The sequence below is a fragment of the Bemisia tabaci genome, chromosome 3, assembly GCF_918797505.1.
Source record: "Bemisia tabaci chromosome 3, PGI_BMITA_v3".
NCBI lineage: Eukaryota > Metazoa > Arthropoda > Insecta > Hemiptera > Aleyrodidae > Bemisia > Bemisia tabaci.
In genome coordinates this window covers 20,635,481-20,653,052 of record NC_092795.1, presented here as the reverse complement: position 1 = coordinate 20,653,052, position 17,572 = coordinate 20,635,481, and the positions used below count along the sequence as shown (strand labels likewise).

The 17,572-nt window shown below is 36.3% G+C and overlaps 2 protein-coding genes across 3 annotated transcripts in view; one reads left to right on the top strand and one right to left on the bottom strand.

Moving 5' to 3' along the window:
- Nucleotides 1-10,996, top strand: part of LOC109029979 (uncharacterized) — a 51,126-nt gene extending 40,130 nt beyond the window's left edge. For both annotated transcript variants that reach the window (XM_072297981.1, XM_019040717.2), the window contains exon 6: nucleotides 914-10,996. In XM_072297981.1, the coding sequence (XP_072154082.1) occupies nucleotides 914-2,049 (1,136 nt within the window). In that variant the 3' untranslated portion in view covers nucleotides 2,050-10,996. The remainder of the gene's footprint in view (nucleotides 1-913) is intronic.
- Nucleotides 10,583-17,572, bottom strand: part of Sesn (Sestrin) — a 511,698-nt gene continuing 504,708 nt past the window's right edge. Inside the window, exon 10 of the mRNA XM_072297982.1 lies at nucleotides 10,583-16,226. Coding sequence (XP_072154083.1) covers nucleotides 16,140-16,226 — 87 coding nt within the window. The 3' untranslated portion in view covers nucleotides 10,583-16,139. The remainder of the gene's footprint in view (nucleotides 16,227-17,572) is intronic.

Below are 17,572 nucleotides of genomic sequence, written 5' to 3'. Positions count from 1 at the left end.
TAGCCCAGTCATCGTAACCTTGCTTGTACATTTACCAATATACTTGAGAAGACATTGCAAGGTTGAGGAAAATTGAGATATGAAGTATCTCGTGGAACGGAAGAGGATTGCTCATCCATCAAAATCTCAACAGGAACTTTTTATGTGAAAGGGACTTTTCACTTTTTTGTGAGTTTGAAATTGATTTCAGTCAAACAATTGCACCTTTGAATAGCGTCCAGCCCACTTACAAACTAGAGGCTTCAAAGAGACGCATCGATTGCCCCGACTTAAACCGCTGGCCAATGAGAGGGCCAGGAAAGACATCGATGAACCTCTTTGAAGCCTCTAGTTTGCAAGTGGGCTGGACGCTAATGTCCCAAGGAAGTTCAAGACTTTGCAAGTTCACAGAGAAATATACACTCAGAAAAACATTTACGGGCTGTATATTGTAGACATACCGTCCGTGTGGGCCTCAGAGGCCGAAAGTTACCGGTGCTGGAGCCGTAGCTTCGATTGCTCTGGGTGCTACGCCCGGAACTTCCGGCATCTGAGCCCGGACCGTAGACGATATGTCTATACACTGCCGCGCTAAGGAAGAACGCCGTATGAACATTCGAGAGTTGCCAAATTTCCCTTGATAAATCATGAACTTTTGACGATATTTACGCCCATTTTTCTTTGAAATCTTCAAATATTTTAGATTAAATCGCGTACAAAATTATCAGAAAATTTTGGGGGGAAAAATGCACAATTTTCTCAGTAAATTCGGCTTTTATCGAAGGAAACTTGGCTCATACGGCGTTCTTCCTTAGCAGTACAGCTCGTAAGTACGGTTTCCACGGCCGGAGTTTTTTTTCAGTGTATGTTTCAGTCAAAGATTACGAATTGATTCCCATTTTTCCGGATAATTTACAACGACCCTTTTTTCCAGGCCAGGTGGAGCGGCGACTTTACAAAGGCGTGGACATCGGTGAGCGCTTCGCCCGGCTCCGGGCGCGGCTGGCCGTCCCGCGGTTCCTCTCCATCTCCGGGCACACCGTCAAAATCCGCGTCCTCCACGACGACGAAGTCAACAACCTGAGCATATCCCGCAGGAGATCCTTCCGCTCCCAGCTCAACATCAGACTCACGCTCCCGACGTCGGACAACACTCCCGACTCCTCCGCCAACGTCAACGACTCCCAGCCGTCGCTCTCCGACAGAACCGTCCCGCAAATCCACCTCACACCCCCGATCCCACCCTTGCCGGGCGAGGCAGCGGAGAAGCCCGTCATCTCCCCTCCGTTCGGTCACTACAACCCCTTCTGCGACGTCACCCAGAACTTCGCCCCCTCGACCGAGAGTCTAGAGAACAAGACCAACTCCTCGAGAAACACTCACCATTCCCTCCCCGACTTCGTAGCGGTGTCCTCCTCGGACCCGCACTTTTTTTACCCCGCCTCGAGTGGGGTCGTGTCCGCACCCGGGACTCTAACCGGCAAGGCGAAGGAGCCAGACCTCAAAGCTGGTCAGGCGAATTGCTTCCAGTTCCCAACAGTGGCCGGGACTTCGGAGACGGGGAACCAAAGCCCGCCGAGCAGCGTGGACAAGAAGACCTGCAGCTCGGACAAGGACTTGGACTCGGAGAAGGAGAAGAAGGGCGAGAAAGGGAAGAAGAAGGGGAAGAAAGGCAAGCTTGCGAAACAGTCCAAGTTGGCAGAGAGGAAGTCAGGGCCGCAGGTTAGCACGGAGTGCTCGCAGAGCTCGTCCTCGGGCCAGGACTCTCCGAGCAAGAACCGGCGGCAGCTCTCGGTGAACTTCAAGAGGGACGGGGTGCCGGGCGGTGTTGGGGTCCCGCTCCGGGGTCACTCGCCGATCTTCCGGGCGGCGTCGTTCGAGCGCCCCAGGGTGGGCCTCGAGCGGGACACCGCCGCGGACATGGGCGGCAATCTCAGCGAGTTCGAGCGGAGCAACAGCGAGACGAGCAGTCGCTTCGGCAGCTCGAACGCGCCCCGGAAGATGAGCTCGACCGGTCGAGAGAAGGCCAAAGTCCCTTGGTGTGGCTGTTGGGGTAACGGCTGCTGCTGACCACCCTTTTCGCTACTTTGTTCACGAAAATGCATGAGGTTTGGACTCTCTCAGTCGCAGAGTTGATTTTTGTGAGTAACGAGAGAGGAAAGACAATCCTGGGACCAAGCACGGTGTGGCACTGCGTCGACTTCAGGTCATACGACTCACTGGAAAAAAACACATTGGATCTAGAGTCCAGACTCTTAAAAACATTGACAAGAAAAAAAATACTTTTGATTCAATCAGATTTAAGCTTAAATCAAGAACCAAGCCTCTTAATTTGGGCGGATTTCCTTTTGATTTAAGCTTAAATCTGATTGAATCAAGAGTCCTTTTTCCTGTCAATGTTTTCAAGAGTCTGGACTCTAGATCCAATGTGTTTTTCTTTCCAGTGCTGCTCGGGGTACTGGTTAGGGTGATTTTTTTGGACATTTTGTCAATCTAAGCAACGTTTTATGAAAAACCGGCACAACTGGAATCGCATGGGGGAAGTAGAAGAAAAACAGTGCACATTCATTTTGCAGGATATCGATGGCTCAAGTGGAAAGATTCATACACTTCTGATTGCGATGTTGCAAAGTTCCGCTCGTCTTCTACACATTCTTGGAAAGAAACTTTGTAGGCAACAGCCTATTTAATTTAAACTTCTCTGTAAATTTTCCTCGCTCAATGGGAAATTTCCAAAATATATATATTTTGGTTAGTTTTTTTTTTAAAGGAAAAAATGAGTTATAATCGGAGATATTTACGAATATTCATTGAGGACCCTGGTAAAAATTGGCAGTAGAATCTGTGTTCCAAAATACCATAGACCTACAGCCGGCTGTGAGATTTCCAATAGCTTGTATAGTCGGCAACACAATTTCTTATAGCCTTTTATAGCCGATGGCGATTGAGCAACAGCCTGGCGATAAAGTGTATGCTAAACGTCATTAATTACGGATGCTAGGACTTAGTTAGTTTTTGGACTACCGCTCTCTTTTTGGGCCGTAGTATCTTGATTTATTTTGCGAGGAAAGCTCCGTACTTTTGAAGGATGCCTGCTATTCCTAAAATGTTGGAGCGCCTTCAATTTCGTATGATACTGCGCAATACCTCTGGTGTGAGGTAGTTGTTCCAAGCGCCGTGGTACGCTACGGCGCACTATGGTCCACAGACCCTATTTAACGGAACTTTAGTCAAATTTTGAGGGTGGAAAAAATTAAAGTTTGGCACTACAGTTTTATAATACATACTCTCATGGATCGTCACCTAAGTTTTCATCGACTAATAATGATTTATAAGATTGTGACGGACCCTAACAACAGAGCGCGTGACAGGTCTTCATTAGCTGATTGTGAGCCGCATTTGGTGGTGGGTTACAGGGTGTTTATTTTACCGAGTTACGCCTCATCTATGTAAATTTTTGGGCAACATGGATCCACCTGATGGCAAGGGACTTCCTTTCCACCCCGTTTCATTTATTTTGAACCGAAATTTGTATGCTTTTGAACGCTCCAAACATACGCCAAAAAATGCTAGAAATCAGTGAAATTCGTAATTTTTAGGAAGCTCTAACTTTTTTTTAATTCTAGTTAATGCTTTGCGGATTGAAAAATCTTGTTCAACATATCCTTAAGTTTAAAATGATGCCAATTTAAATTGCACCTTTTTGCCCCTAACGGTCGAAATCAATTTTTTTCGGAGTGCACCTCCGTACATCAAAATGTGGAATATTCCATGCATTTTTGGCGTTTTTGCGACTGTTAAATTTTTTCGAGGTACAAAATAAAAGTATTCCGACATATTATGATCTACTGAGTCCGTAAATGACCTTTGTTTTTTCTTATCACCTCTCACTTTTCCGAAAAAGCGACTTTTTCCCGGGAAAATGAGCAAATTTGACGTATTTTTGTCATAATTGCAATTCATGTTGATAAATTATACTGGACCCGTGGTAAAGCGATTCTGTCATGTATATTAAGCTGCTAAATCCAAATAGGACATAGGTTTTGGTTTATCACCCTCCAGTTCTCCGATAATGCCGATTTTTCCGCGCCTTTTGAGTAAAACCTTTCCCGGACTCTTGTGTTAAAAATACGGTTTAAAATTGATTTCTATGTTTGATATATCGATTCTTATGTATTTTGACTTGCTAAACCCGAATATGACATTAGATTTTTCCTATCACCCCTCATTATCCCGGAAAATTCAATTTTCCTCGGAGAACGAGCTTTTTTGGTATTTTTGCGACGATTTTCCGTACTCTGAGGAAAACGGGGGGTTGTAAGAGGCAAATTGAGATTGAACTCCGGGTGAAAGTTTCTTAAGACGTCAGAGAAGACCTAAAGAGGAACTTGGAAAATCGCTACAACTCCATAGAATAGGAAAATTGGCGCAAAAATACCGAAAAAGCTCGTTCTCCGAGGAAAATTGAATTTTCCGGGATAATGAGGGGTGATAGGAAAAATCTAATGTCATATTCGGGTTTTAGCAAGTCAAAATACATAAGAATCGATATATCAAACATAGAAATCAATTTTAAACCGTATTTTTAACACAAGAGTCCGGGAAAGGTTTTACTCAAAAGGCGCGGAAAAATCGGCATTATCGGAGAACTGGAGGGTGATAAACCAAAACCTATGTCCTATTTGGATTTAGCAGCTTAATATACATGACAGAATCGCTTTACCACGGGTCCAGTATAATTTATCAACATGAATTGCAATTATAACAAAAATACGTCAAATTTGCTCATTTTCCCGGGAAAAAGTCGCTTTTTCGGAAAAGTGAGAGGTGATAAGAAAAAACAAAGGTCATTTTCGGACTCAGTAGATCAAAATACATCGAAATAGTACTATTTAGTACCTGGAACAAATTTTACCCACATGTTGCACAGGTCAACGGTCGCAAAAACACCAAAAATGTCCATTTTTCTGGGTAAAATCGGCTTTTCCGGAGAATTTAAGGGCGATGGACCAAGACGGAGGTCATATTCGGATTTACCGCCTAAAAATACATGAAAATTATCTGATCACGACCGAGAGACACTTTTGTTATTATTTTTATACATGTCAAAATAGGGTGGAAAAAATCTTCAGTCTTAAAAGCGCCAGAAATCACATTTGAAGTTAAGTTTCTCGGTCAGGATGTTACTATTTTGTTAAACTAAGATGTAAAATGAAATCAGCGACCCAAAAAACATAAGAATCAACACCTTTTATAACGGTACAGTGCATTTTCGAATAAAGTTCCGTTAAATCCAGTCTGTGGACCATAGTGCGGCGCGGCACGGCGGGCAGGCAGCCAGCGCGAAACGCGCATTGGCGCCTACAAACCTAACAGGGATACTTCACGCATTGCGCAATGCGTGAAGTATCCCTGTTAGGTTTGTAGGCGCCAGTGCGCCGCCGCTCCGCTTTGTGTTAGGCTCTAATATTTAATCTGGCGGAGTCAGCGTTATTCAACTCATGATTTTGAAATGTTTGCACATCCTGTATGGATTATTCTCATTTTAATTGATGAAAAAAAAATATGTAGTAAAGGAAAATATAATGTGCGTTTTGTTAATATTAAGGTGATTCCGTACAAACTTAAGGATTTGCAAAGTACACGAATTTCTACACAATTTTTTATAGCCGATGGCGAAAAAGCAACAGCCAAGCGATAAAGTGTAAAGCCCGGCGATAGGAACTATAGCCCGGCTGCATAATTTTTTATCGCTTCGTGTAGCCCGGCCGTATGATTTTTTCCACTTTCTACAGACAGCAATATGATTTCCTAGCGCCTTCTTCAGTCGGCTGTAAGAACTCCTATGGTATTTTGAAACGCAGCTCCTACCGCCAATTTTTACCAGGGGAAGAATAACGCATTCGAACGCAACCGGCGGTTGGGCACAAAATGCTTCACTTTGATCGTGAAAAAAGCCAACTCAATTTAAAATTCCAATTTTTTTAATTTTTTAAATTTCAACGATGAAAATGCAAAAATGCGTACCTCGGTTGTGGTGAGGGGACCGAAACAACATCATGGATTGAAATGTTCACAAAATTTTCTTGTTGTAGAGAAGACAGATCACTGAAGTTTTCAAGGAATGACGCACAGTAGGTAGTTTTCCACGCAGAAAATAAAGTTTGACAAGAAGTCTGCAACGTCGCAAATTCAGATACGAACGTCTATCCATTAAACTCGAAAATGGTGGGCCATAATAATTGAAGGGCTTGGAGGACAAGGCACACAAGTGCAGGTTTTTTTTTTTTAAAAAAAAAATTTGAGATATTGATGATTTCAAGTAAAACTAGTTTTAATGCATAATCTGTAAAAAATTCGCTCCCAAATTCTAATTTTTAAGCATCAAAAAGTCAGTTTGAACTTTCTTTCCCTCATAAGGATTCACGAAATTTCGAAACTTCAAACACGGATTCCTGGAAATACCTAGCAAAATCTGCACGTATGCGCCTTGTCCTCCAAGCCCCTCTATTCCAGGTTGCATCTGGCGTTACCAGAAGTCTGTGATCGTGCAGAGAGTCAATGCGCCTTCATTTTAGAGTACGCAACATGGTCATCCCTTGCGCACGAATAGTTGCATCCTGCAGGCGTTGTTCTGGACTTGCCATCATGCGTTGGCTGAGATACAGGCACGAAGGGCACCACTCGTACCCCCATTCCCTTCTCCTTTCATCAAGATTCAATAATCCTAAACTGATTAAGGGAACATTAAAAGACGCCTTAGATAAATTTCGTATTCATCAATAATCTTCTCCAAACTAGGAAATTTCTGACCAGAGCCTGTTCAACACGACGAAGTGTTCCATGGATATTACTTGCTGGAGTCTCCTGTGGTTCTGATTCACATACTTACCTACCAACCACCAGAAATGATTCCTTGACCATTTTCAATGTTACTCATTAAGTGAATTGATAAATTATGATGTTAAAAAGACGCTTATGTAGTACAAAAAATATGCCTTCTTAAGAAGAACAGGAGCCCTAAATTACCTAGAGAGAACTAATTTCCCCAGGTTCTCTAATGAAGATTCTCTATTACCTACCTAATGTAGACCAATTCTAGCTCGAGATAATATGACACCCTAAACAGTTAAGAACCTCTTTATTGTAGCTAGGTACTGGAAATGAAGCTCTTAACTTTGAAAACTACTCCCATTGAAACTTTTGATATGAATCCTTGCTTTCACCAGAGAAAATTGTGTAGCAGCATTTCTGAAAAAAGAGAAAGGAAAGAAAATTTTGAATTAAAACAAATGAATAACATCATCACTAAGAGCTCCTTTGATACATGCACTCTTTTTCATATTAATTTTCCATTCACTTGGATCGAATTCAGTAAGTAGAAGGTAACCAAAGTGATTATAGTTTTGTCGAAATTGTGCAACACTTTCTCTGGTTAGAATAAAATTAATTGCATGTACTTATGATGAAATTTACAGACACATTTTCTTTTAAAATTGACTGTTCTTTACAAAAATACCAAAATAATTTGAGTTTTAAGGTATTTTTTAGATGAAATTCAAGTTGCACAAGTTTTAAAACATTGTAACTGCGTTGGTTCTCTCCTGCTTAATTTGTTCTACTAGAAGTAATGTCATTTCTTACAAAGTAGGTAAACTGTAATAATAAGTTGCATTTGAACCATACTGTGCTAAAATGTTACCTATCTCCAACAAACTCCATAATACTGTGTAGAGCATTGTTTTGCTGGATGGAGCGCATTTAATCGGGGAACATGCACACCTGTTCTTATATGTTTATAAATTAGCCAATTTTGTATACCTGATCATATAATTCATATTTTTACATGATAATTATTTTGATACACGCGCCCATTTCCTGGTAATTAGATACTGTCTGTTATTAGAAACAAAATAAAATTTTGTTGAATTTTGTTTACAAAAATTATTTTCATTTAAAATCTCATGGGTGGACGATGAGAGAGCTTTATGCGTCAATACCCACCGACTCCGATGACTTGGCGTTAAGCCAGTGTGTGAGCATGAAGCTGATGGAAAATTACGCCTCCTTACTAATACACAGTACAGAGATGTTCTACCTGGCTTGGTCTTCACCTCTTCTTGAACAGTGCCAATGTTGCCACTTTTCAGATGACAATTTACCAAAATTTCCAACTCGCAGAGCTGAGCTGAGTTTCAACCTATGATGGGGATTTTCGATCAAACCATCTATTTCTTTACATATTTTCCAAGGGAGTTCATGTTTTTGACTAAGATATGAATTCTCAGTTTTCAAAAAAAATCTAAAAGTTGAAGAAGGCACCCTAATTCTAAGAGAGAGTCAACCTCCATAATTAGCCGAACGTGTCATGTAGCTACGTGGGACCGATTGTTCTCAGGGTTGTAATGACTTAATGCTAAAAGTCACCATTTTGACCAGTGGTGTTAGAAGAGAGAATACCCGGTTTGTATTTATATAAATATTGCAAGTATTTATCTGATCAAAATACCAGGTTTTTTTTGACCAGATCTTAAACTGAATATTTACCATGCACTAAAAAAGTCGTTTTATATATTACCTATTTCAATTTTTAGTGTGGCTTCTGCAAGAAATAGGTACACAATTTTGATTACGCTATGGAAAAGTAACAGTGCCATAATTATGATATCATTAATTTTGACTAAAATGACCAGAAAATTCAAAATGATAATGCGCTCTTACTTTGCCCAAATAAAATGATGGCTATGACCAGCAAAATTGAAATTTTTGGCTGAAAAAAATATTCAGAAAATCTCCGGAAAATATCAATAAAAATAAGGGTTACCTAAAAAATAGAGAGAGGTCTATGAGACGACAGTCTGACCAAAAAAATAGATCCATTTTTTGTTGAGAAACTGATCCAGTTTCTTGATGAAAAATACATTCTTTCCGTTCAGAAACTGGAACAATTTCTTAGCAAGAAATAGATCTATTTTCTTTGGTCAGACTTTAGACTCGCAGACTTTTTTCTTTCTATTTTCCAGGTAACCCTCATTTTTCTTGATGTTTCCTAGAAATTTTCTCTACAAGTGTTTTTACAGATGAACCAAAAATTGTAGTTCCTAATTGCAATATGTAGTTCATTTATACGTCACACAAGGAGAAGAAGCCAAGAAAGTTTGATCGTAAGCCCAGTGATTAATTTTCCATTTAAAAAAATAGTGTGCGATAGAAAATCTGCAATGATGTAAGTTTAAAACATGGACAATGATCGGCTCTCCTTCCAAAAATATAACGGTGAAGGAGGAAATCTGCAATATTCTTAATTGACATGAGCGATTTTGTAATTTAACTACTGATAAGAGCTTTTCTCATATATTACCATGGTGAGATGAAAAATTTTATTCTAAATATTAAATAGTTTTTTTGGACCAAGAATGAACCCTGAATACTTAAAATTTGAGTTAATTACATTTTCAGAGCAACTAATGAATTTTAAAAGAACAATTTCAGAGAATTTTTAGAAAAAAAATAAGGGAATTGATTTATTCTATTTCAGCTTTTATACTTCAAGTTTCTTACGATGTTAAAATCTGTTCATCTTAGGGCACCTTTCAGCTGAAGGGTATTTAAAAATTAAAGGCGTCTACTTTACTACAGATAATTAAGATTTCAATTATTTAAAGTGGAAATTCTTTCAAGAAATACTTCATAGAAAAATTGAAGAGACACAGTTCATATTTTTATTGCAATATTCGGAATAAAACTTAATAGTGTCATGAGTTTTCATAAATCTCCTGGTTTTTAATGCCTATTCCTCAAATCGTAAGGTGTCTCTGAACAGCTCAACACTTAATTTTGAGGTATCTTTCAAAAATAAATAACAAGTACATAGAGGCTATAAAGGCAGATTATGAAATCCTTATCAGTTTTTCTGCGAAGATCTCCAAGACAAGTTTGTTCTGCATAACAAGGGCCCAGAATAAGATGACTTAAAATAACAAAGGAGGAGGAAAAAAGATCTTTCATACTTGCTTAGGATAATGACTTTTTTTCTTTCTTTTTTTTTGAACAGCCATTGGTTTCTTTTTCATTTTCAAATATTTTAATTACAGAATTGATAGCACGGAATGCACCAATATATTATCATGGGATGGATTTCAAAACTCAACTGTATTTTGAGAAATGCTCCTCTTTTAAGGTTACTTAGCTGATGTTATCAATTTTTCTAATCTTTACATCATTTTGAAAAATCTCTAGTTGTAAAGGAGCATTTTCAGTTCGTGTGTCTAAAATTCCCTAATTTTTTCATTCTTTGACATTTCTTGATTTTTGGATGCAAGTTTTCTCATGAAAATAAGAGTTTCCTCTCTACTTTTGTGTGAATTATCTTGAGGAAAAGATTGACTTTCTTCTGGAATTCAGAGCATAACTGTAAAAAAAAAATGCCCTCTGAGTAGGATTTGATGAAATTCCTGGTTTCTAGGATGAACAGTGAGTTCACTGATTTACACAAAGATCATTTGTACTTGATGAATTCCAGTATTTTCAGGTCCTAGACAGCAAGGTATTTACTAGCTCATAGGTTCCAAAGCGAGGTGTAAAATTAAAAATAAAAATGTAATACGATAAAATACTTTTTATTAAAACTAATTTAGTTTTTTTTTCTTATTCATCTTTCTTTCAAAACAGAAATAGCATTTTACAAGAACGGAGTGAAGATACAGGATTTTAAAATACTACAAGATGTTATTTCATAGCTAGAGAATTAAAATTTAAATTAATTACACAAGTAACCCTGTTCATGAGAGAGAATTCAGGAAAATGACACCAAAGGATTTGATTGATTTGGCTGCTAGGAGAGCAATAATACCTGGATTATATGACTGCCGATTACCCAATGCTTTAGTTGTGGGACGCTACTTCTTCCTATCCCTTGATTTTTTCTTTGAGTTTCTACAGTTTTTATCTTGATTACTGAGAATTGCATGAAATTAATTTCTAATTGCCAGTCGTTTATGGTATACAGCATGGGTTACATCTACAAATCACAATAAAAGCCAAGTATTACTGATTTCATTAAAAGGGCCGTGCAAGCTTGGTTTTATTGGTCCGAGTCGAAATTGATTTCTTCAGAGTTTCAATTTAACTTCCATTTCACCTTCATTTACGGCAAAGGGCACATAATTCACAGGCTAGTAAAATTGTTTTGGTAAAAAATGTCATTATACCAATGTTAACTAAAATTTTAAAATTTAAAATTGAAACAATGTGTACAAATATTGACAATTATGAAATAGAAGACTTCCTAAGACTAAAAACAATTCTGACTTGAACCAATGTTGAAAATTGAATTTATTTTGGACAGATTCTTAGAAGGATAAAATTAGTTCACAATGATAATTTAGTGCAAGATCCTTGCATCTCGCTGAGGTTATTCTCTTGAACAATTTGAGGCTTACATCTTTCACTGATCTTGAAAAAATAGTATCTTTATATGTAGGTCCAGATCTGAAAATGCTTGACAGTATCATGACATCTGCATTCATCTTGGTACTCCTTCCTTTCCTTGCAACATTTCTTTTAATGAATTAAATGAAAATCAAAAACTTCTTTGTAACATAAATTAGTTCTGACTAGAATTTAGCGTAAGTTAAAATACAGTTGTTGCGCATTTTATTAAAACCTACACTTAAAATAGGAAAACATTTCGACCGAAAATGATTTTTCATTTCATTCCTAGATACTGTTTACACAAGTCAAAAATAATAATAAAAAAAGAAAGAGCAGGACACTCTTAAAATAAGATTATTAAAGAAACAAACAAATAAAGAAAACAATAACATTGAACAGGTATTCACCTCCAGTGCTGAAAGAAACAGTGATGACACATTTTTCTTTGTAGTAGAATTGATTTTAATGAGCATGGGAGTGACCGCTTAAATGCTGAGTGCACTTACTAAAACTCTGCAAGTTTTCTGAGTCCACGAGAAATGATACATAAAACTGGTTTATAAAGTTTGGCATAACCTTGCTTAGAACTGAATTTAATACCAGCAAGTTAACAAAGATTCGGGGAAATATTTTAAAAATGTGATAAAAATATAAAAAAGAAAAAAACCTGAATCATAAAATGTTAGCAGAAAACGAAACAAGAAAAAAACTAGTCATGTGGGCATAAAATATGATGGCAGGCTTGCATTTGTTACATGAATTGCTTTTTCTTGCTGACAATTAACTTTTCAGAGCTTCTCTCAAAAAACTTTTATATCCAGCTAAATAGCAAATGGTTCAATATTTTGAGCTTTTTGTAATACATTTTCTCTTTGCCTATCGATTTCAACTATCAGCTCGTAGTTCCGAGCAGTCAATAAAAATCTGAGTATATTTATAAACTGAGGGAAATCAAAACAAAAGGGACATAATATGCTCTTCATGACTAATGTTTTCTCTTAAATAAGAAAAGATAAGTAGCAAAGAATGAATGAAAAAATAATTCTAGGACAGTTTTCATTTTTTATTCTAGCTTTGAAATTCTGTAAGAACAATAGAATGATTATATATCACAGCTACACTGACGATGTTACGAACGGAGCAACTAAGTTAACAAATGCTTGATTGCCTGCATATACCCACGAATCATTTTCAAACAAGCTGAAACATCAACTAGTCAGTGTACATGTCTGTTGTTTCCAAAGTTTTTGTATAAAACTTCAAGACATAGATCATAATATGTGAAATGTATGGTTCCACACACTAGGTAAATCACATAATTAAAAAAAAAAAAAAAGTATTTCATATTTCTAAATATAAAACAAAATTAAAATATGAACATTATATAATACACAACATATGAAACAGAGAACATTTTAAGCAAAAACATCGACTTTCCTTTTTACGCATATTTTCTTGAAATTATTTACTTCCATATAATTTATATTGATTCTTCTTCTTTTGTATAAACTAATCACATAAAATTAAATCATTATTGTCTGATACTTCAATCATATTGGCGACTCCTTTCATGATTGTTAAAACGAAGAACAGATACAAAGGACGACAGAAAGAAAACAATTACAAATACTGGAAAAATAAGCATAATAGAAGCGTTGTTAAAATCCGCAGTGCACAGTGCTGAGTATCTGATTGTACGCTGAGCTCAGTGAGAGTGTTCTTACTCTTCCACTGGAATTAACCAAAGACCAGCCATCTTTTTAGCAAAGTCAGTCAGCGAGTCAGCGAGGGTCTGAGGCTTGCTGAGTCGCTGACCTACCTTGTTTACTAACAAATCCACATCATCACTAAGCAGATAAATAAAAATGGCGGACTGATGTCATTTCACTGACTTCGATTTTTGACTTTCACAACGCAGCTTTCATTTATTTTATTCAACTTACTTTTCCTTAGCAACCACAGTTGTTGAGAGAAAAGCTCAATCACAGTATGAACTTTACAATTTTAGGCAATATTTGATCATATATTGACACAATTACAAACCATGAAGGAAGCAATTGTACTTCAGACGCTCTGACATAAATGCCTAAAAACTAATACTCCATGGTACAATCTAAGTGTGGGACCATACGTAATTAATACTACTGGTTATTATTGCTTTTGCTCTCCTACGATTTGAGAGAAATTTCTTTTCAAAATAACCAATTTCTCCTTCAGATACTTCTCTGGGGACCAGTTGCTTGTGTTACAGAATTATGTCTTGATGCTCCTGAGACTAGCAAAAAAGAGTAAGTTTAATCCAATACCAAGTTCTTTGTTCATTTTCATGGACGCACTACTGAAGAGCTAAATGGAAATCCGTCCAGTACGGTTGTGCATAACCCAGTTTTTACCACTTTAGATTCATTGCTCAGTGATTCACTCACTTATCCCAATTGCTCAACAGATCACTGTGCAACCTAAGTGGAAAAAAACTACTGTCTGCACTATAGCAGAGGATGAATTCAATTAAAACTATTCTTTTGAAGACAACATTGGCATTAATAATGAACATCAAAACTTGGGTTTAAAGTAAATTTCATCACTTTTTGCTGCTAGATACATTGAGATCTCCTGAACACAATTTTGTTACAGGCGCAACTGATCCATTTCATGAGATGAAATTAACTGAAACAGACATGATTAGCCACTACTCAAATGTACATTTGTCAAACGAGTATTGTTAAAATTAGCTGATCCATTATCAGATATAATTTTCGGCGATCTGAATCTGCTCGGCAATTAAAAACTTCGTGCACAACTAGAGACAGCATGTAAAGGAAACTACTTTCTACGTTCTGCTACAATACAGTTGTATTGCTACTTTAGTCTGTTCCAGAGATATTTATTTGTGGAGATATGAGAATCGATTTCAGTAAATTCTAATGTGACTTCCTCTCATCCAATTTTAAAAATGCCCAATAAGTTTAAAGGTGGAAAAAAAGAGAAGCATTTATTTTTTCATGATGGTAACATTACTGTATACCAAGAAAGATAATAATACTTAAAAATTAAAATTTTAGTATCAGTAAAAACATAAAATTATGACTGCTTTAGAGATCCTTACTAAAAAAAAACAACTCAACTTTCCTGCCCAATCAAACTTGGATACAGGCATGACAACTTCGGAAACTTTTGACAGAAATTTTCAATTCCTTGACCAAGTGGAATTTATTCTTGTGAAATTTCAAATTCAAGTTATAGCATGCGTTATTTATCCAAGAACACTTTGTGAAAGGAGATGGTGTATTAATGGGCTTTTGTAGGCTTTAAACTGGCACAAAGGGCAAGAATGTTAAAAATGAATTACGATTAATTCAAATGTCCCTGTGGTAATAAGAAAAATGTATGGATCGAATAAAAGTATCAGAAAAAATTGTCAAAGAACATTTGTATTATAAAAAGGGGGAGAAACAGGGTAAAAAAAATTAATAAAACATAATTTGCCATTATTTTTGCATAAAAATCAAGACAAGTGAAAATTGTTTCATGCTCATATTTCTACTTAGATGATTTTGTTTTAAAAAAAAAACTTTCCGTGTTTGCAAAAGATAATGAGCAATCTTTAAAAAAGCGATTGAAGTATGAGGTTTAATGGTCATTTTATGCACTTAAAATCCTAAATATCACAAATTTATGAGAAGAGAAAAGAATATTAATACTAGACAGATTATTTTTCAAAAATCATGAAAAGTCATTAACTGAGAGATAGATAAAGAAAGACTTCCTGACTTAAAACTCCGCGTGCAGCTTGAATCAAAATTAATTCCTGACGGAGAGTAAAATAAACTGAAAACCACCCACTTTGATCAGAAGAGGATGGAGGCATTAAAAGTGATGATAGTGAAATGGTTAAAACACCTTCAGAATTTTTTTCAATTAGAAGATGGCAGTGCAGCAAATTATAAATACAAAATTTGGTATGATTGAGAAAAAGCTGCACTTAAAGGATGATCAAAAAAGATAATAAAATGAGGTTTAAGGAAGTAATGGTAAAATTGAAAAATAGTATCTTTTCAAATGTAAGGCCCGCAGTTTTGGCACTTCGCAGCCAAAGAAAACAGTAGATGTTGCATTTTCTTAGGTATTTCTGATTTCAGTTGACACCTCATAAGTTAGCTGGCTTTTAGCGTGAAACAAAAGATATGCAATATAGTTTCTTGAAATTGGTCTCAATGCTTTCATGAGAGTGAAAAATCTTATGTTTTACAATAAAAGTCAGCCAAATTATTTACTGTGAACTATAAAAATAGATTAGATGAAACAACTACCGCAGCAACGTTCTTTGGTGCTTTTAACCTTGCTTGATATTATTTTTTTTACAAAACATAGAGAGCGGTTTACATTCAAATTTATACCATCATTAAGACACTGGGAGCAGAAGTCTTCCTAATATATTCTATTCGAATCCTTTTCTTTGAATCTAAAACGTAAGTATAAATTAATCATTGTCAATAAATAGAAAATATATCGTAATGATTTGAAACAGAGAAATCAAAATAAAAAAGAAAGTGAATCCTCGAAAATTTAGTTGGACTGAACAAGATGAATTCAATAAGAAATTACTAAAAATGATTGAAATACCAGACATTTATAAACAAAAACAGTCATAATATAAAGGTGATTATAATAATTAATTAAATATAACATACATATGATAAGAGTAGGATTAATTTTTATCACAATTATTAGGTCATGTAGCGCATTACAGCCCTCAGTGCATACAGTAATTCCGCTTGCATGCGGGCCTCTAAAACCATCATCATAACATGTACCTGTGAAATAAAAAAAAAGGTTATCATAAGTAAAAAATGCAAAACAAATAAAAATGATACCACAAAAAAAAGAAAGCAATGGCATTATTCTTTCTGAAAATATTTCATGGATGCATAGACAATTTAGTTCTTCCTTCCTATTGTAAGAAAACATCATTTCACAAGTTAAAAAGTGACTGCAAAGGTGGAAATCCAGTTTATCAATAGATATTAGGAAAAGAACTTGTTTAACTTTTTAAGAATTTCCCGGCCCAAAATGACCGTCAGTTATCAGACTTCATTGATCAGTCATCTAGTCATCAAAATAATAAACAGTTCTTGACACTAATTTCATAACAAACATTTCATTTCTTTCCACGGAAAATCTTTGTTTTAAATAATCATAAAAACGAGAGAGATAAGGTTAGGAGGAATTAAGATTGCGAATACCCTGATAATCGACCCTTTTGCACGGGTTTAAATGGCGGATCAATCTATTCATCACGAAGCACTACACGCCCCTGCTACTTCAAAGTATGAAATCACATACCATTTTGTTTTTCTATTTAAGCTCCTTTCTCTGTATTATTTTATATTGGACATCGAAACTTAGCATTTGAGCAGACATGATTGTTTTGGGCTATTTTTTTTATCACCAACCCCATTCAAACACAACTTTGAGACAGGTGCAACTGACTTTGTTGCAAAATAAAATTTGGAGGACTGAAAAAGGGCTGAATTGCTCCTGCTATAATACATTGAGAGAATGAATTGAAATTTTCAAGGAAGTGTTGGAAAATTAGAACAAAAATGGAGAAAAAGTGAGCAGTGAGGAAAACCCCTTGGACTGTGATATGATGAGAGAGAGCATACTTTTTTCAAACAGCTCTAATTTTACAAGAATAAATCAGAGCACATGTTATAGATATTCCACAAAGGTAATGGGCACTGAACACCCTCTTTTTTTCTCAAATCCTGAGACTTAATAAGTCGGAGATTTCTTTCCAAGTTCAGCTAACATCACAAGCCTTTCTAGGTCCAACATAATTATTGTCTCTAACGTCTCAAAAGAGACATAGTATTAGGATAAAATTTCATTACAGCTTGCTTTGGAGACTTGCTCCATGCACCTACCACTGTCTTTACCCAAACAAATATTATTGGTTTATTTAAATAAACCTCATCACTCGATCTGTTTGATCTTTTCATAGTTGTTTCTATGACCCAGATTACTGAAAAGGTAAGAATTGAAAAGCAGAGAGGAAGTAATTATGAAGGCATGAATACATAGTTTCCCCACTTAAGTCTGTATAATTTGACACTTCATGCGTCTTATTATTTTTCAATTTTGCTAGTTTAAATTAAAG